We start from the raw sequence: 20,357 nt of genomic DNA on the forward strand, positions 1-20,357 counted from the left end.
GATAAGCTGCAGTGGGAAACCATAGACAGACATGAACTGAGCAATGTCAGGATGAAATCTTGAACAATGACATCCCGCGGTAATTTGTGATCATTGCTAATCTTAGTGATATAAACCATTAACCTAGTTAACCCTCCAGTAAACTGACCTGGTTGTAAAGTAAACACTGTTGTTTTTACAGTTTAGCTACAGCACAGTCCTCTTCTGGCATCTTCAGCTTGGGTTTCCAAACCTTTTAATGTCAAGGACCCCCACAATGGCTACCACCAACACCCAATATCAGAGGATTTGTCTCAAGGAATCCCTCCAGAGTCATTTTTTAAATTTTTACATTTGATGATTATACAATCTTCATAGTCAATCAATGATCAGTTGAAACAGCCAACTCTATTTTTTTCCTCATTCTTCCATTGTCCCAAAAATAGGATAAAAGTTCTCCTGGGGGACCCCTTACAACCCACTGAAGGACCCTTGTTGGTACCCAGACCCCAGTCTGAAAACCACTGTTCGATAACGTATTCTTTCATAATAGCACGGCTTTACTTGACAGTGAAAAGGTGATGTGATCACAGGTTAACATTTTGATGTCAACTTGTTCTGACCTTCCACACTGTTGTTTGCCCTGTGTTCCAAACATTCACAGTTAAGCCATATTTAAGTCGCACTGATAGATGTTAAGTAGTAATATCTCAAAACTACCCTGTATAGTCCAACAACTCTTCGACTCCAGTCATGCAGTTATAGCCGCTACATTGGCTAGTTTTCACTACAAACTGATATATCAGACTTAATGCATATTGTCAAACATGACAGCCTCACTCACTGGAAACTCATTTCCCTCCACACGCTGTCACTATGAATTAAACGTATCATCAACATGATGGATGGACTTCTCAGCTAAAATTTACTTTGATCAAGTATCTGTTCCTTTCTGTCTGACCCCCTGACTCAGCCCCTTTCTGTCTTCTTTTCCCTCCTTCTGCCATTGTTTTTCAAGTCTATCCTTTTGTCAAGCAACTCCACTCCATACGCGTCTGTTTTTCCTGTCATACAGTAGACAAGCATGATGTCTTGCAGTGATCTGTGAGCCCAAGCCCTGAGCCATGTGTTTCAGAGTCAGTGTGTGTGTGCGACATTGATCCTGGCTTCAGTCAGTCAGACGGCCAAGCATAGTGATTGATTGGAGCTCGGCAGAGTGACCTGAGACAAGGAGAACATACGCAGAGTTATTCTAGCAGATCAAACAGCAGCACTATTACAGGGGCCCTCATATGAGTTATGTTATACAGACTACCATGCATGACAGGACAGGAGCAGCAAAGGGGATGGTTTGACACTCAAATTCGCTTGGGGTCACACTGCTATTACATGCTGCAGGACAAGTAAGAGGAAGAGAGAACAGGAAAAAGCTTATTGAAAAAAAGCATGTCACGAAGGGAGTATTGACAGCATTTGATTGATGCAAGACTTGCCTGCACAGTAACAACAGTGAATTCACACAAGTTTCAGTGGCGTAAAAAACACAGGCTGCTATTGGAAACGGCAAAATGTGTGCGATTTATATTCCAAGGACAAGAATGGTCAGGTATTCTCTCTGCTCTTTGCCCTACAGCTCCCTCTCTCCTTTTCCTGCCTCCCCAACACGTACACTCACCTTTCCTTCTCTCCTCTACAAGCAGCAGTGGCTTTAACCCCTTCAAAGAGGGCTTAGGCAGGACCAGAGAGAGTCAGTTACACACTGACACAGACTAGAGGGAGGGAAAGAAGGAGTGGAAATAGACAATATCTCATATTACATCTTCCATTCTGTCCACCTCATTCCAGACCTATATTACATCTATTGAAGTCGCTCCCTTTTTTGTTTGTGTTATTTTCAGTTTCCGCTGATTTCCCCATTTATTCACTTAGCCTCCCCTCACAAGCAGTGTGTGACCCCTGACCTGCTAGCATATTGTATTCCCTAAGCCCCTTGTCCTCTGGTAAAGCATTGACCTATAAGGGACAAGGGTGGGAGAGATGGACACACGGGTAATGGCTGGACACTTTATCAGTTTCCACCACAGGGGCTTACTGTGGAATTGGCCCAATACAGGTTTATTTTGCCCTAGTACTGCATCAGATCTGGTCAAACAAGGGTAGATAATATCCTTAATGAAATTACCCCTGATAGATCTAAGCTGCAGCTCTGGCTTATACATACCTTTATGTACAGAATCTCTATATTTTATTATGTACGTTTCTGTGAATCCGGCAGGGTAATTCATTTATTGCAGTACCACTGTAAAACCGCATTCAGTTGTAACTAGGCACAACTTCAGTGTAATGTGTAACACACATTTTGAAAAAAATAAAAATAAAAAATTACATTTGGTGCTCAGGCAATTGATTTATCAACCTCTACTTGCTAAAGTAGTTATGAAGTTGCGGCACATGAAATGAAAAGCCTGCAGATGTTGTAATTTAGCCAAGCAAGGATGTTGCGGAAGGCGACAGTAAACAAGAGGCAGCAAGCTTGTAAAATCACAACAAGGAAACCAGGTGACATTTTGATTGGTTGTTTTCTAATGACTGGATTAATATGTAGGATGTGTTCCACCAGTTTGGAGCCTATCTCTCTCTCTCTCTCTCTCTCTCACTCACACACACACACACACACACACACACAGGACACACAGGGAGTGTAGTTTTCATGCCGTGTATTGTGATGTTATTGTGTGACTGCATAATAACACAACGAGTAGTGTAATGTTTAAGGGGCCTTGTCAAACATCTGGAGTTTAACAGCTCTGTCGGAGGCAATTAAAGAACATCATGTCACGTCTTTGATTTGTATGCAGCCAGCACCTCACATCTGGCAGTTGAAAGCAGACACACACAGACACACACTCACACTCTTAACTATTCTTGATCTGGACTGTGTTTCAGGTTCACAGACCTGTTAGACTCATGTGGCAAGGTGGACTTGGCCCTGCTGTCTCCCTCAAAGAAGGAGTACTGGTCCATGCTGGCTTACAATCGGGCCAAACTCTGTAACATCCTCTTCAGCAACGAGCTCCACCGCCGCCTCTCACCTCATGGAGTCACGTCCAACGCAGTGCATCCTGGGAACATGATGTACACCTCTATTCACCAGAGCTGGTGGCTGATGACCTTTCTCTTCACGCTGGCCAGACCTTTCACCAAGTCCATGGTAAGGGAGAAAACAAGTTTGAAAAAGTGTTATATAACCTTGTGACTGCACAAACTGTAGAACCAAATGGCTACCAGAATGGATTGGTTGACTTTTGACAACTCTTATGTGTCCCTTACTCAGCCTATATATTTGTCTTGGCACGTTCCTGTGAGAGTGGAGAGGAAAAGGATGGAGAGGGGTTGATCTGCTGAGTGCTGAGGGCTCAGGGAGAGAGTCTGGGTTTCACAGATAGAGAGATATTCTGTGGTTTGTTTTCCTCTTCCTCCTGTCACTGTTTATTTAACTCTGAGAGGCGGTTCCCCTATCCTCTCACAAGGGTAGGCGATATTCCAGATCCTGTGTACTGTGACTATTAGGTTACAGTAAATGCACTGCACAAACTCAAGTCTCTACTGGTATGCAGTCATGTACTCTGAGTACTAAGATAATAAGCTCTCTGTCAAATGTGTTTTTACCATGTATCCCATTCCCATCAGGACAACCTATTGCCAGCTATTTTCAGATGCATTATCTTAAGCTCTGAGTCATATTAGCAGTCTGACTAAAGACCTGTCTGAGAGCGGAGATACAGTAAAGACATTGTGTCTTCACAGTCTGTCTTTGAGAGATACAAAGAGAGGAAGCCAGGTGCTGTGCCAGAGGGACCTGTGGTTTTTAATCTGTTTACCAGTTACATTTTAAAACGACAATAAAACCAGTTCCCCTCAGAGAATTGACTGGGAGTTATCATGCCCTTGTGACCCTGGAAGCTGTGTTTTGGGCTCTTTGCTCTTGGTAGGGTCTCAGACCTTGGAACATGGAATATCATTCTCTGGTGGGGAAGGAGTCGAAGGTGGTGCAGAAAATACAGCTGTATCCATTATGTGCTGTCCCTGCACACAGAACTGTACCTTCCTCTTGTAAGGAGGTACCCAGAGAGACAGGAGCTGGTCAAATTGATAGATACCCCCGCGTGAACAGTATTGGTTTGTAGTTTTCTTCTGATTTCTGTGTGTATCTATGAACTGAATAGTAATTGTTTTTAGTATAACGTAGTTCGTTAGTGTAGCTGGTACTAGAAGAAAGATTGATGATCAACTTCATCAACAGTAGTTGTATTATCTGATCACAGCAGAATGTCTTGTCCAAGCTGCTCTCAGCAGTGGAGGAGAACTGCTAACCATAACTCGGGATATTGTCAGATGGTGGAAGGAGCACTTTGAGGAACTCAAACCCTACGAAGGAAGGTTTTTCATACCGCCGCTTATTGGAAAACATATATGCCAATACCGATACGTATGTCTATGATGGGCCACTACCATCCGATATAACTGTAACTTTTTTTGTCAGTGGCACCCAGTTCGATCATAATATATCAGTCAACTTCCTGCTAAAGTTTCCGCTCAAGGCAGTAACATCTAGTACAGCTCAGAGTGGCAACTGTTGTGAGAGTGTCAGGGGTGAGTGGGGGTGTGCAATAAATCACTCCATGAGAGTATTCGTGGCACATGTGTGTGCCTATAAGGTGATGTTAGGTGCCTGAGGTTAATTTCCTCACACACTTTGGGTATGAACGATAAAATCCAACACTGTGATTTATTTTAGGCTAAGTTGTGTCCTTTGCTCTTTAAGACTTTTCAATTGATAGCAGCACTCTACCCTTTAGGCTCCATAGTCTCCTAATATATGCTTTAGTTTGACTATTACATCTTTCCATTAGCTGCTCTTCATACTTTATCAATTTAGTGTTTGCACTGAAGGGAAAATGTGATGTGTTGAAAGGCAGCGTGTTGGAGTTTTAGTGAAGCGTCATTCTGATCCATCATGTTTGACAGACACAAGGCCTCGGGCCGTCATTTGTCTCTCTTCCTTCTGACATTGGATGAGAGATGAGAGGAACCGCTCCTCAGCACCTTTCACAAAATGCCAAGCTGAACATTTCCTCAATTTGACTATTTCTGTCACAAAACACTCTTTCTCCCCCCTCCCTCCTTACCTTCTGTAACATTTTTCTTAGCTCCTTTTCATCACTTGCTGTCTTGTTTCAATCTCCAAATGTGGTCTGTGTCAATTTTAGCTGGACCAAAATTTGTTAAACATGTTTTTTAAACAGATGATTTAGAAGTGTACCCTGGCGTGGGTGGCACGTCTGTGTTCTTGGTGTGTCTAAGGGAAGGGTGTTGATGTTTTTGGATGTGAGCACACAGATGCAATTAGCAGAGTGGTTTCTCCTCCACAATCGGGCTATGGCTTTTCTACATGTGGTTAATTAAACGTAGTGTAGATGTTAGTAAATATTAAAGGACAAAGGTAGAGCTAGTAATTAAATTCTGGTGTGCTGACACAGCGATTAGCCAAAACTCATGTCTGATAAAGGCCACACACACACACACACACACACACACACACACACACACACACATACACAGACACACAGATACAGAGGCACACCCTTAAGCTGAGCATTTGCTCTTATTTAAATCTGGGGTTGATAAGGCCCCTGAAAGTGTATCCTCTTTAAAATCCCTCTCCTCACTCCTTCTGCCCCCACATTAAGGGCTTAATAAAACAGTGATATTATTTCAGTTATTGGTTGCAGGGATATGAAGATGGTATCGCTTTAATTGCTTGCGTACGCTTGCGGGATCCGTGGAGATTGTTCTGGGATGCAAACACAAGCAGAATGTCGACTCCAAAAAACAATCACAAAGCCCCGTGTGTGTTCTTGCGCAAATAACCAGCCTCTCATTTAAAACACAGGTTTGATTTATAGCAGCACAGGTGGAGTGATATACAGTTGTGCTACACGAGGAGACGCACGCACATGGACGAGCACACACATGAATTCACAATATGGAGACTGCTGAAACACCTGGAGCTACATGTGGTCCTAAATCTTTAATTTGATTGTTGTAGTAAAGGCGAGGAAATGTCACGTCAGGCCATAAGCTCCATACTTGGTCATCCAATCAAGTTTGTGCTTTCCTCCCTCATTAATTGTGTTTCATGCTCTCTTATTTTTATCAGCTCTTCACTTTTACCCTTCACTTTTATCTTTTTGCTACTGTATTTCTCTTGCGTATTACCAAAATATATTTTGACTCAGTTTTGAATTCTTTGTGTTGTGGATTCTACTTAAGGGAAAGAAACTATTTTATTAGCAGGAAGCACAGCCCACTCTGCTATTGATGTACAGAGCTGATTCCATTTTGCTGAGTTGAGAAAGGCATCTATAAAGAGCCATGACATTTTAATCAGCCAAACTATCTCTCACTAACATCATGTTCCCCTCCCCGTGCCTTGATCTACTTATCAGAGATTGTGCGACCAGGCCTGTAACTCCTGTTTCTTTAATTCAGCGTGTTTAGAGTGGGAGTTTTCCCTGTGTCCTTTGGTGTGATTATCAGCATTGAATGATCTGGCCTGCAGTGGTGTGTACTGTTTGTGTATGTGCCTGGATGTATAGTATATGTGTGTGTGTGTGTGTGTGTGTTAGAGAGTGAGACTAAGGGAGAGCGAGAGAGGCAGTCGTTATCACGGTTCTGTTTAACGCTCAGAATTTGATTGACACAGATTTTGGTTGATTAATTTGATCTAGGATAGTATTTTAGGATAGGATTTCGGGCCTTTGACAATGTACGTAGGCTTGTTGAACAGTAATACTTTGAATCAAAACTCAGGCTGGACTCACATTTAAACAGCACAGAATGAATTTCAGTGACTGTTGCAGTTATTAGTTGGGCTGTAACCTTTGTGAAGTTGTCACCGTCCTGTCACGCTGTAACGCTGACCCTGTGACATTTTGTTGACTGACTGATTGCTCCCTCAAGATCAGTGTACCCTCAGGCTCTGAGCAGCTGTGCTCAGCCTATACTCATCTAATCTATACCTTAACTATAGGCGCAGACAGTGCTGAGCTGAATGGAGATCAGTGTGGGCAGTAGCTCCAGTACCTCATCATCCACTATAATGGATAGAAAGAATGGAGGGAGGTGTTGTGGGCACAGGCCTAAGAGGCTCCACTGGTCCAATCAGACACCTCACTTCCCCCAGGGGCTGGTTTCATCAGCGCTCTCGCCTAGTCCCATGCTTCTTAGCGTTTTAGCGTGATTATTTTACCCAGGATCCTGCCTCGGGCACCAGGCCACCTTTTTACATATGCACAGGCTGAACTTTTGACCAGGCACCAGCAGTCAGGGTTGTATTAGAGAAACCGTTGTTCAGTCAGGAGTAGTGGGACTGCTACTGCCTCCTCTGCTGAGCCTTGCCTACTGTGACCAGGAGCTCTCTCCTGCGTCTCGGGGGTTAACCCGAGAGACAGGTCCTGCGACGTAGACATTACCATATAACAGACGTACAGTGAGGTCGGTTGGTTGGTGCTGTATGTGAGCACAGCAGCCACTTTTACTTCAGTGTTCTTTATCAGTTTCTCTCCTGTAGACAGACATAAGGTCAGGTGCTCTATCTGCTATCTGGTGTAGCACATAGACGCAGTGGCTCTGCTGCACACCCGGGCAACCTGTCTCTGTGTGTGTGTGTGTGTGTGTGTGTGTGTGTGTGTGTGTGTGTGTGTGTGTGTGTGTGTGTGTGGTGCTCAACCATGTGGAAAGAAAGAAGAGCAGAGGTCCCAATCTACCCGCCAGCCCCCCTTCTCCTCTGTGGGGTTAGATGAGCTGCCAGGCCCTTGTAATAGAGTCTTCTTGGATGATTAGGAGCTACACAGGAGGGGGTCAGCCCCAGCCTGACTGGAGACACTGTGTAGGTTTCTCTCAGTGGTGTGGACAGAATATTACACATTATGCTAACTGGTATGAGGTCCACATAGAGAAGACTCTGATGATACACCGATTTCCTTTTGAGGCTGTGTTTTAGATCATTTTTGAAGAACTAGATAAAATGAATGTGATATTCCTGCCAGACATTCCCTACTGTGCTGCTGCACTATGTATGGGAGAGAGAGACAGATGGAGAGAGAGACATAAAAGGAGAGAGAGAGAGAGAGAGAGAGAGAGAGAGAGAGAGAGAGAGAGAGAGACAGAGCAAGAGAGAGGGAGACATGAGGGGAGAAAGATGTGTTGGTGTGGGGATGGATAAAAGCATACAATCCCATTTGGCTGTATTGACATGTGTGTTCCTGCCCAATCCTGTTACTGGGATTATTGTCCACGGAGATACCATTTCATTAAAGAAAACACACACACACACACACACACACACACTCAGACACACACTCAGACACACACACACACAGTGGGTGAACAGAGATGGCCTGAGGCCTGGTTATGTGGTCCATTGCACAGGGAAACTGTGTAAATGGTTTATTGTGGATGAGTTGATGTGATGGAGAGCGTGTCTGGATCAATAAAGAACCAATCAAACGCTGACAGTCTGCTACTGTATGCAGTCAGTCATTCACCCCTCTTGCCTGCGTACAGTTATACAACATGAGTGTGAAGGAGGCATGAACAATATCCATGTTCAAAGGAGAGGAAGTTGAAGAAGGTAATTTTTTTAACAAACTTTGAGTGGAAAAAAAGGTGGAATTTTTTGTTGGTGTTATCTTGTTGACAACGTTGCTTTATTAATACATTTTTGCACAGTGCACGTTAGTTTTGACTTCACCTCTTTGCAAAATGTCTTGTTTGTGAGTTTTGTTTTTTGAAGAATCGTTACTTAAAACCTCAACCACATCCTCTCTCCTCCTCGAGCTCCAGACACCTCAGGGAGGCCATTAGGACGTCTCCCCAGCCTGGGTTGTCTGTCTGGGCTGAGTCTGAGTTGGGTCTGGGCTAAATTACCCCAGAGCCACAGGTCAGAGCCAGCTAGACCCTCATTGCCAAGGGACTCTCTCTCTAATAGAAAGGATCAGAACAGGCCAAAGAGGCACAAACTGACCTGGCCAGAGAGACATCCTTTACTCACTTACCCTCTACTCTTCCACATTGCCTCCTTTACCCTCCATCCCTCTTACCTTTAGAGCTTCAGAGCTTTTCTCCTGTGACCCTCAGAGAGGAGAAAGATGTGACCTATCAGCCTCTTCCTCAACCATTCACTCATACTGCTTTCCTGCCACTGAGCCCCCCAAATCAACGTACAAAAACACACACAAACACACAAACACACACACACTGCTTTCCCTCTTTGTTGTGACATGGAGCTGATGGACTATTTTTCAAATTGATTTCAAAAATGTACATAAGCAGCCGATCCCCTAGCCCAGATTACCTATTGATTTTTAATATGAAAAGCTCATTATATAAGCAGGAACTGCAACACAAAAAGCTAGCCAACCTTTGCATAAATCCTTTAATTGAATTTCCAGAGCCCGTGGTTCTACATTTTTTAATTAAATCCATTTCTTTTTTTAAGGGTTGCTGTGTAATTTGCATGCTGTGAAGTGGGTGCTGTCCCAGATAAAGTGCCATTGATCCTTATTAAGGCTCACCTCTGGGCTCCCTGAAAACCAACCGCAGAAATTAAATGTGCTCATGGTGCATACACTTATTGCCCGCATGATAGGATTAGAGAGAGAGAGAGAGAGAGAATGAGAGAGAAAGAGAGAGGGAGGGAGATAGAGATGGAGAGAGAAGGAGTGATGGGGTAAGAGGTGGGGAGAGAAAGAGGGGGGTTATTATTAATAGTTGTTCATATTAATGTAATATTTCACCTTTCCTCCTCTAGGGTGAGATTGTGAAGAGCTTGTTTATAAATATATCTTCGTGTGGGTATTATTTGGGTTTCTCATCAAACACGCTGTTGTCTGGTGTGTTGGCCTTTGTCGCTGTGATTCCACAGTTCGAAGTTAGCATGTAAATCTGTCACAGCACTGACAGATACGGCTGCATGTTCATGTGTTTCCCATGTTAAAACCCATTTTTGAAAAAGGGAATGAAGGCCAATGCCATATCTCTCATTGATCTCTAGGAGGTCATCGTCTGCAATCTGTTAAAGTAGAAGCTGTTTAACTATATATTTAGATTAAATGATACTTGATTTTCTTGTCCTTACCCTACTTAACATCAGGTAACCAGAGTGTGCACTTACGTGTATGGTGTGTGTGTGTGAGCAGCGATTTCTATCCTGCATTTGTGTTCTGTGATTGCTGGTAAGGCAGGCCTCTCCTTCCTTGTCTTCCTGTGTGGCTGTATGCAGACGGTGGAGTAAATCAATAGGGATTAACCTGTGACCCCAGCCACATACTTATAGTCCAGTCCTTGCTGCTCACACATCTCTCATCAGTTTCACTTAAACACTGGACCTCACTCAATAAGGCACCACACGCTAATTCATTTCAAAGGAGAGGTCCCTATCACAGACACACACGGACACACTGTGTGCTCTCACATGCTCATAGACACAAAGATGAAATAGTTACACATTCACTTAATAAATAAAGATGAGATGAATTGCAGGGCCACGGACTCATATTAAAACAATAGTAACCACATTTTTAATGTATATGAATATACGCGCATAGCAAGGCGATGAGATTAGGACTTTGACTAATTGTTATCTTCATTAATGACTAATCTTTCAATTATGGGCTTGATTAATCAATTAATTGTTTGGTCTATAAAATAAAGTGTAAAAGAAAAAATCTCTGTCACAAGTCCCCCATTGATAAAGGGGGATGTCTTCCAGATATTCACGTTTAAATGATTGATTGATTATCAAAATTGTTGCTGATTCATTTTCTGTCTGTCGATTAATTGATTAGTAACTAATTGTTACTATATGCGATGAAAAAAATCCAAACTGTTAAACTGAAGGTTTTGAGAAATCTCTCTGTGAAATGTCTGCCACCTCCTGAATATGAGGAGATTAATTGATTGTGTTGCTCAGAGCCAGCATTGAAAAATCTGATTTAAACTTGTTTTTTCCCCAGAAACTGAATCCCTGTTACCATGGATCATTCACAGATTTTCACAAAGGATTTTTTGGTGGAACCACAACAACATATCTAGTCAAATAAAACCAAAACAAGGAAATTATTATTTTTTGTAATCTCAGTGAACTGACCCTTTAAGTGCTGAGATCTTTATGTTTTCAGTGGAGTGTTCCTTGTCAGAATTGTCAGAAGGGTGAAATATTATTATTATTTTTGTTGTAGTTAATATTATTTTCCTTTAAGAGGACCGGCAACACAAAAACCTTATTCAGTTGTTTGGCTTTTGCTCTTATTCACAAACACACATACTTGCATTCTCAACTTTTCTCTGTCTTCCTCTTGAAATATTGACAGCTGACTGATTGGCCTGATGTCTTTCTATCTTTCGTGTGTGTGTGTGTGTGTGTGTGTGTGTGTGTGTGTGTGTGTGTGTGTGTGTGTGTGTGTGTGTGTGTGTGTGTGTGTGTGTGTGTGTGTGTGTGTGTGTGTGTGTGTGTTGAGCGGTGCAGTGTCAGCAGCATGTGCTGCCAGTATTGACCCAGGCCTGTCCTCTGCTCTGACTGGCTCTTGTCCCTAACTTGTCATCTCTCTCTCTCCCTCTCTCTCTCTCTCTCTCTCTCTCTCTCTCTCTCTCTCTCTCTCTCTCTTCGTGGTTGATCTCCTTGCGGGTTGATCAATGTTATGCCACCTTTTTATAGTTATTGTAAATTTTCAACAACTTAAAAAAAATCTTTAATTCTGGTAGCTTTGTTCTTTATTTAACAAATGTCAGTGTCTGATTTATGTTTCTTTAGTCATAGAATTTTTCTCCATTACATACTCTGCATTAAAACACATTCACCTGATAGGGGTTAGAGATGTGAATGACCTCAGTAATGTACAGACTAGTACCTGGGGGCTCAGCAATGCTTTTAACCCACAAACAAGTTCACATAATGCTCATTACTGAGTGATGCTGGAAGGTCAAATCACACACAGAGGAGGGCGCCTTTTCTCTTGGGACAAACCTAAATACGAAAAATCACACCTCTCCTTCCCCTGATTGTATAAACAGATGATTCATTTCCTGTATTTTGCATTTTTTAATGCACCCAATCACCTAAACCACTTTCTCTTTCACTCTTTTTTTTATTTTAGTCCATCTCCGTTAGGTGGGTAGAAACACACAGTAGCTACTCACCGGGGTGAAACAAAAGGCTTTGATTTCCCTCATTTCATTTCATAATCCAATCAATCAGACTAAAACAGCTTGGTTCCTTTTCTGTCCTCCCCTAACCAACCAACCATACATATTTACACACACAAAGCATACGGAGCGCCTCCTAAATGCACGTGAAGCAGGTCGTTCCAGTAGTGGGGACCCCCCCTGGGGTTAGACCACTCTATGTGTTATTGATTGCATTGCTGTTGCATGTTGTGCTCAATCATGTGTTCCATGCGTCTAGCGTTGTCCTCTCCCACCTGGCCCATTAGATTAGACTAATGCATTCAACCATTGATTAGTCATTACACTCAGACCTGATCAGCCAATCGCCTGCCTGGTTTGACTCTACTTGACCTGTGAACCCGTGGCTCTCGTGTCATCTCGCCAGCTCTAACATGTTAAACGCAGACACGCGGCTCACAGCTCCATCTGATACATATCATGTCGGGGGTTATAGTAGCTGCGGGTTCAGCTGGGTTCACTACCTGTATGATATTCAATACTGATAGCATTTCCAAGCATTTCCTAATCACATGCAACAGAGAGCTATAGATTTTATCATCGAGCATGGAACTGTTGCACCTGGCATTGATCTTGAAATTTGCCATGAATGAGCTTGTTGGTTGGAGTGCATGAGAGCCTCCTTACAGAAGTCAAAGGGAAACCATGATGTATGAAATATTTTATTATTGAGAGTTTTTTCTTTCTTTCTTTCTCAACCCCCATTCGCTCATGTTCCTTCTTGCATAAACCTGTCCCCTGCAGTAATGGAATGTACATTTACTATTACTGGACTGGTGCTGTACTTAAATACAGTTTTGAGGGATTGAGTGTTTCTGTTTTCTACTACACAATACTACATTTCAGAGGGAAATATTGTATTTTTTATTCCACTACCTTTATCTGGCAGTTCCTAGTTACTTTGCAGATGAAGATTTTAAATACAAAACCTGTGACCGACAATGTTTAGACAGTTTAAAATCCTACGCATCCTTCTTCCTTGTCAAAACCTGGCAACTTGTCTCAGTGCAACTAGACAAACCAGCAATTTGGTCAGAGATTCTTGTAACATGCGAGTGGCGACTAATCTAGCCTCAAGGCACCAGCCTCCAGTAGAGATGAGGGGCGGGTGGGTTGCTGTGGATCAGGAGGTAGGGTGGGTCGTCCACTAATCAGAAGGTTGGCGGTTTGCCTCCCGCTGCATGTCGAGGAAGATACTGAACCCCAAATTGGTCCCAATGAATGCCATCAGTGTATGAATGTGTGTGAATGGGTGAATGTGACATGTATTGTTAAGTGCTTTGAGTGGTCAGAAGACTAGAAAGATGCTATAAATAAGAGCAGTCCCTTTACCGTCATATCATTTAGGCTCAATTGAGCTTATTTCTTTTTTCTCCAGATTTTTCAAAATTATAGTCAAGTTTGTTGTGTAAAATTGGTGCACTTCCCGTTTTAAAGTCAGAATCAATAAGTCAACATAATCAGCTACATTACAATGCTGCTTTCATATTAATCGTATCAGTAATATATATATATATATATATATATATATATATATATATATATATATATATATATATATAATGTTTAATATGATCTGTTCTGCTCCATAATGAGTGTTTTTATGTTTGATACTTCAAGTTCACTTTGCCGTTACCTAATGTTACTTGTAAATGAGTGTTTTTTTTTTACTGCTACTTGTACTTGAATAACGAGCATACCTCCTCCACCACTGGTTCCACACTCCTGTATGACCAAACCAGACTTCCCAAATGTATACACAGTAAACCAGAGCTAGGAATTGTGTCTCTGTCGGCTCTGCCTGACCGTCCAATGTCAAGACTCTCACCTTGACAGTTGTGCTTAAGAAATAATACGCCCCCCTCTCGTACCACTCCCATCCTCCTTATTTGCTCTTTTTCTTCTTTCCCCCTCTCTACAGTATTGAGTCAGTCTGTGAGGAATTGCTGTTTTAGGGACAGTCCCATTGATATCTGTGTGTGTGTGTGTGTGTGTGTGTGTGTGTGTGTGTGTGTGTGTGTGTGTGTGTGTGTTTTTTTGTGGGTTCACAGTGTGAAGCGCAGAGCTGAGTGATTGGGGATAGATGTCCTCATTGGATATGAGCTGGCTACTCCGTGGCTCTGCATTAAATTTGTATTGAATAGGAAATTAATGATTGGATAATTTTATTGATGTTTCTGGTATTGAACATATAAACAAAATGTTCTTTTGAAGCATTGTGTGAGTGTTGAACCTGGGGGGGAGGGAGCAGTCCCAGTTGTGCTTAAGAAAGAATAAGTCCATGTTAAGTCCATAGTGTATTGGAAAAGAGAGCGAATGGATCGATGGGGACTTGGTGCTTGAGACACACTTTAATTGTATTATTTTCTTTCAGATTCCTGCCCTCCCATATCCATCTCAACACAGCAGTGACAGATTTGATATGTATTGCCGACATTGTCATGAAGACAGATTTGAATTTATTGAACACTTTCAAAAAGGAATTTGTTCTGCTTTTATCAGTAGACCCACATGGACCATAAGGGGTTGTAGTTATAGTGTAGTGCTTGACAAAGGAATTCTCTTTTTATGTTTTCAGTAATTTTTTTTCTGTAAGCTCTGATGCCTTTTTGTGTACGTTAAATCAATGCAGTACCACTGCTGCTTCGAAGTCTGAAGAATCAAACACTTACAACTTTCTCAAAGTGGAGATGGACTGTTTCTTTTTCTGTGAGTTAGTTGGGATCAGATCAAAGAGATGAGAGACGGCGAGACTGTGAGTGGAGGAAACTTGTTTAATTAAAATGAAGCGATGAAGTGGGGATAGAGGGATGTTCTTTGATGCGTGTTCCGGATGCACTGTATACGTTATGCCGTTATTACACACGATTTTTGTTTAAGAGATTCCAGCAGAGGGTGGGACAGTAGGAGGTGTTGCAGACGCAGGGAAGGAGAGAAGGAAGGAGTGAGCTTGATGAAGTTTCTGATTATCCCACCTCCTCTGGCACAGGGAAGAATTACTGAATGCCATTTGGGTCAGTGCTCTTTATGGAACTACATTTATGAAATACATCTCTCCCCCTCTTTCTTTCTCTCTTTCTGTCTCTCCCTCTCTGTATCTCTCCCTTCCTCCCTCCCTCTCCTCTAATTGGAGATGCAATAAAGGTGTGTGGGGTCAGTGGTTCTTCAAGGTGAGGCCGCATGTGTGTCTCACTGTTAACGTTCTCCTCTAGACACACGTGCAAACCGACGGAGTATTACCTGCTGACACTTTCTGCCTTGCTCACAAAAACCACAGGCCTAAAACCGTTGTCTGCACCTCAAATAACTTAACTCATACCGCTCACCTATTCTGCGCTAACTTTCTCTCAGTAATATATAGCTCTATCAGTCTGTAGCTCCATGCTTCCTGCCCTCCTCTCTCAACTCTGCTCCGTGTCCTTGTGCCAGCCTGTTAAGCCAGAGGGCACGCTGTGGGTGAATCAGAGACAGAGCTCTGCCAACAGGCCCAGCGGGAGAGACCCTGCCAAGGGTGCCAAGGCCTCCAGAGAGAGGGAAAAAAGGAGGATGTGAGGAGAAGAATTTGGGGTCTGAAGATGGAAGTGAATCAAAGCAGATGAATCAAGAAACTCAACACAACAAAAAGAAACTGGACTGACAGTTTTGGCATGGAAGAGAAAATACAGTTTATGTTAGAAGAAGGAAAAGCAAATGACATTTGGGTAATTTCTCCTTATGGTTGTGTTTCAGATCCAGAGATGTTGCAAAGCCACAAGTTCATAAGGAAGCTCTTTGTCTGAGGAGTGCACTAACCCAGTACCATTTTAGGCCAGTAGGGGTCATTGTAGTTCAACTCACTGAGCAGAGAGATGCGATCGGTGAGTGCTGAAGCTGCGGGACAGACAGCTGCGGTTCATTTGCTCTTGAGTCACAACTCTGTTAGGCTTTTCTGAATGCATGGGATTAAAATGTGGCATTTATTTAAACAGGCACATTTCCCCCCACATATTTTCAAATCTTTTTTCATTCTGTTAAACTTGATAATAGTAGAATACATTTCCTAGCTGGTGACATATGCACTAGGCCTTTTTAGGTAGATGCACAGTGAACCACTCACTGAAGTAAGATTCTTAATGGCACTGAGGTTAGTGGTGCTCTTCATTGAACTCCTTGTGATTCCTAGTTATGCTTTAACACAAAGTCCCAAAAGTGAGAGGAGAGTAAGATCAGGTTTACACTTGTGAATGAACAACACAAACCACCCTCTGCTTCACCTGCCGGTTTAGCCTAATTGATTTAGCACTTGGGCTGGTTATTTAATGTCCAGGATGAAGAGGGCTTTGCAAAGTCTTTGCCTCCAGGTATTGTTTGAGACACCATTGTTAAGGAAATAATTGCAGAGTCGGTTCTCTTTCAAAGGCTGCCTTTTTCAACAGGGCTGGAGTGCTGAGGAGAGGCAAACACACACACTCTCTCTCCCTCTCTCTCTCTCTCTCTCTCTCTCTCTCTCTCTCTCTCTGTCTCTCTCTCCCTTTCTTCCTCTTTCCATGTCTCTTCATGTGGTTTTTTCTTCATACAACTCACATCTATGTCTGTAGACATTTTTCAAAATGTGTTACAATGAATTTAGTCTTTTATTTTAGTGAATGCTTGAAGACAAACTTAGTGTTTTGTTGAACATTTTGTAAAAAGGGCAGCAAAAGTCACCAGGACCTGAGGTGTAATAAATGTATAAAATCTATATTTGTTGAAGCTCAACTCTTTGCTCATTTAAAAGTCTTATTCTCCACCCTTAATTTGTGTATACAAATTAAGCATGCCACCACTGCCATTGACCTCCAGTAGATGAATATTAGATGAAGCAGCAGCCAATATGTGAATAGCTGAGTTCAGGACAGCAACGATTTTAATGGCAGCGAGCAGCCATTAACAGTATATCTGAAAATAGACAGAGGATTTTCCATAGATCATTAATGACGGAAAATCTATCCCTCTTTCCCTTCCTCCACCCCTCAATATATATCTCTTTTCTCCTCTCTTTCTATTTTTCTACCTTTACTGTATTTCACCCATGTCATTTTTTATTTGTGAACGGTATATTCACAGCTTCATTTCACTGCCGGTGCCCACACAGAGTCTTTCTTCACAACCAGAGGCCTTTCAGGGCTCGCTATTAAAATGCACCAGATATTTGAATAGAGCCCACTAATGTCTGTTTAGTATATAATCCACGTCCCCTCCTCCCATATTCCTTGTTATTCTAGTTTAGTGCTGTAATCAAGCAGGGCTTGCCAATAAAGTTTATTGTACGGAGCTAAGTGTCAATATCACACACACACCCAGGGCAGAGAGGTCCCTTTAATTAGAATAGGAGAGAGGAGGCTGTGTGTGTGTGTGTGTGTGTGTGTGTGTGTGTGTGTGTGTGTGTGTGTGTGTGTGTGTGTGTGTGTGTGTGTGTGTGCAAACCTATGTGTGTGTTTATATGTCTGTTTGTTTTTTTTTTTGTTGATTTTAACAATCCGAGACTGTAAATGCCATTCAGCGTTAACCGCAGGCCTGTTCTTTGTAAAAGTGACAATGTGCGTATGAATAAAAAATGTGATACCGAAAAAAAAAATCATAAATGTGACACCAGCATCAAAGATTTCACTGCTTTTATGAACAAATCAATTCTAGCTTTACATGACTATTGAGGCTAGATGTTTTGAATCTATGTTGAGTCTGAACAAACAATAATCCCTGCTATATGAAGTATTGATTAGACCTACTCCCTCTCTGTGTGGCTTTATTAAAGGTACAATTGTAAAGGTCTTTATGATGATGGTATAACCTGACGGGAGAAAACTTTCACAAGTGGTGAAAACAGGCACTCTCTCTGAACAGATGAGCCACAGTCAACCTTTTTCTGCTCGAGAGTATTGCAGTGAAAAATGTTTTTCAGCAGCTGTTTAATTCAGTGTAATTTTTTAAGATATTGTGAGTGGAAGCCAGTTTTCATTTTTCTCTCTGGCTCTATCTTTCTCTCTCCACTCTTTGCTATTTTCCTATTAGGCCACTCACAAACAGCCTGGTTAATATGTAGAATCATATTACTGATATGAATTCTTTGATAAAAGACAATTTGAGCAAGGGCAAAATTGAAAACACCTCCCACTCCTAAACACCCTGAGTCCCACGGTGGTGAGGGGCGGGCTCGCAGCTTCAATCAAATAGTAAAACACAAAACCATTTCCCATTACAATGCAAAGAGATTAAAGACAGATTAAACGTACTGTATGGGAGCCGGGGCCCATGCCAACCACAGATAGCTGTGTAGTCTGACGGGGGGAGAGGAGAGGAGAAGACGAAAGAAGATGATGACAGAGGAGAGGAAAGGGGAAGAGAGGAGAGGAAAGAAGGGAGGAGAGGGGTAAATGCACGATGCGGTGAGGGAGAGCAGATGGAGGAGTAATTTGCGTGGGATGTGGTAGATGGGGGAAACATGGCTGTGTGTCAGTGCTGAGCGATGCCTCCCGTTCTATAAGAAATCAATTTAGGGCGGGACGGGGACGCCGTGCATACAATAATTGAATATTACTGCTTACTATCTCCTTCACATGCAGCTACTCTGCTCTGCACCGTGAACTGTATGGAGAAGTGAATCAGGCGGTGGAGCGGGAGATAGGGGTTAGGGCAAAAATATTGAAGAGGTTCAAGTGCTGTAAGTTGATACTCCAAGTAATCTCTTCAGGTTAGTACATGATTGGGAAGAAGAACTGTATCTGTGTGTGTGTGTGTGATTGTGTGTGTGTCTATCAGATTCTCTGCCAGCCCACTCTTCTCTTCTCTTTTCTGTCCCTGTCCTGTCTGTCTTTCTGTCCTGTCTGTCTGCGTGAATCTGGACCCTGACCTATCAGATCCGTCAATCCTGTCTGGGGCCACATGGCATGATCAATAATCACAACTGTTAATCAATGAGCTTTTAAATAAGCATCGACCCTGCCTACAAGGTTAGCCTCGTTTATTGGTTTACATTAGGCTAAGTAACACAATCAGCCAGTCATAAGAGCGGATATGTTTTCAAATGAGCAGAAGAAAAGTTGTTTTAGCATGTTGTTTAGCATTTAGCATGGCATTTTTGCCATCTCTGGATAGAAACCCTCATGCGAGCTCATTCCGTACATATTTGCATATATATCTAACACTACAAACAGTTTTTCTGCATTATAGTCACTATCTGTTAAAGAGCACTGTGTTTGATATAGTGATTTTGTAAAAAGCTCTACAGAAAGTCTGCAGCGAATATGTTTTTTCAGGATGAATATTTTCACTTTTTGGACTTCTGTAAGTTTTTATTGCTTTTAAATAAACTGAACAGAACATACATCTCCACCTGTGATTAAATGGCAACACGTTTTCTATTACTGTTGCTCACAATTAGTCCAGAATTGATTAAATCAAAGTTAATTCAATCTTTAATTTGTGCCTTATTTCCACATGGTTCCTCTATACAAACGCTCATTAATTCTTTGAAATGATATCAGACTGCTCTGTTATTCTATCATTTAATCATCTCCGAACATAATAATCATCCGTGTATCATAACGGATGATCAGGAAACATTTAATTAGGATAATTACTCATTAATCCACCGAAGGAGCTTTTTCGGAAGGTACCTCACAGATTGTTTGCGCCTTTATGTGCGTGGATGAGGGTGTGCACGTGTCTTTTGTCTATGTGTGTGTACATATGCATGCAGTGTGGTCCCAGTAATATTCGTCACTGTCTGATTTACTGTAGTGAGGTTGCCATAGCAGGCTGGGATCCACTGCATTTTTCTTCATTTCTTAATGGTATTTCAACAGCTTCTACACCAACGGCCATTTCTCATTTTAATGACTGGAGAAATGAGTGTGTCTGTGCGTGTATGTATAAGTGTTTATGCACATGTATGTTTTTTTTGTGCCTTCAGTAGGATACAAAGATAGAGCTTGGCTACCTGGGCTGCTGTTTGTAAAGACAAAACAATATTTCTTTGGTTGAGTGGGAGTTCTGATTGATGTGGTAGCGACTGGTGGCTATTGAAGTGACTACTGTTACACTGGTTGACGTGA

The 20,357-nt window shown here is 42.2% G+C and overlaps 1 protein-coding gene across 1 annotated transcript in view; it reads left to right on the forward strand.

Moving 5' to 3' along the window:
- Nucleotides 1–20,357, forward strand: part of wwox (WW domain containing oxidoreductase) — a 125,308-nt gene that overhangs the window by 39,005 nt on the left and 65,946 nt on the right. The window contains exon 8 of the mRNA XM_051382061.1: nucleotides 2,926–3,190. Within this exon, the coding sequence (XP_051238021.1) occupies nucleotides 2,926–3,190 (265 nt within the window). The remainder of the gene's footprint in view (nucleotides 1–2,925; nucleotides 3,191–20,357) is intronic.

The sequence above is a fragment of the Dicentrarchus labrax genome, unplaced genomic scaffold, assembly GCF_905237075.1.
Source record: "Dicentrarchus labrax unplaced genomic scaffold, dlabrax2021, whole genome shotgun sequence".
Taxonomy (NCBI): Eukaryota; Metazoa; Chordata; class Actinopteri; family Moronidae; genus Dicentrarchus; species Dicentrarchus labrax.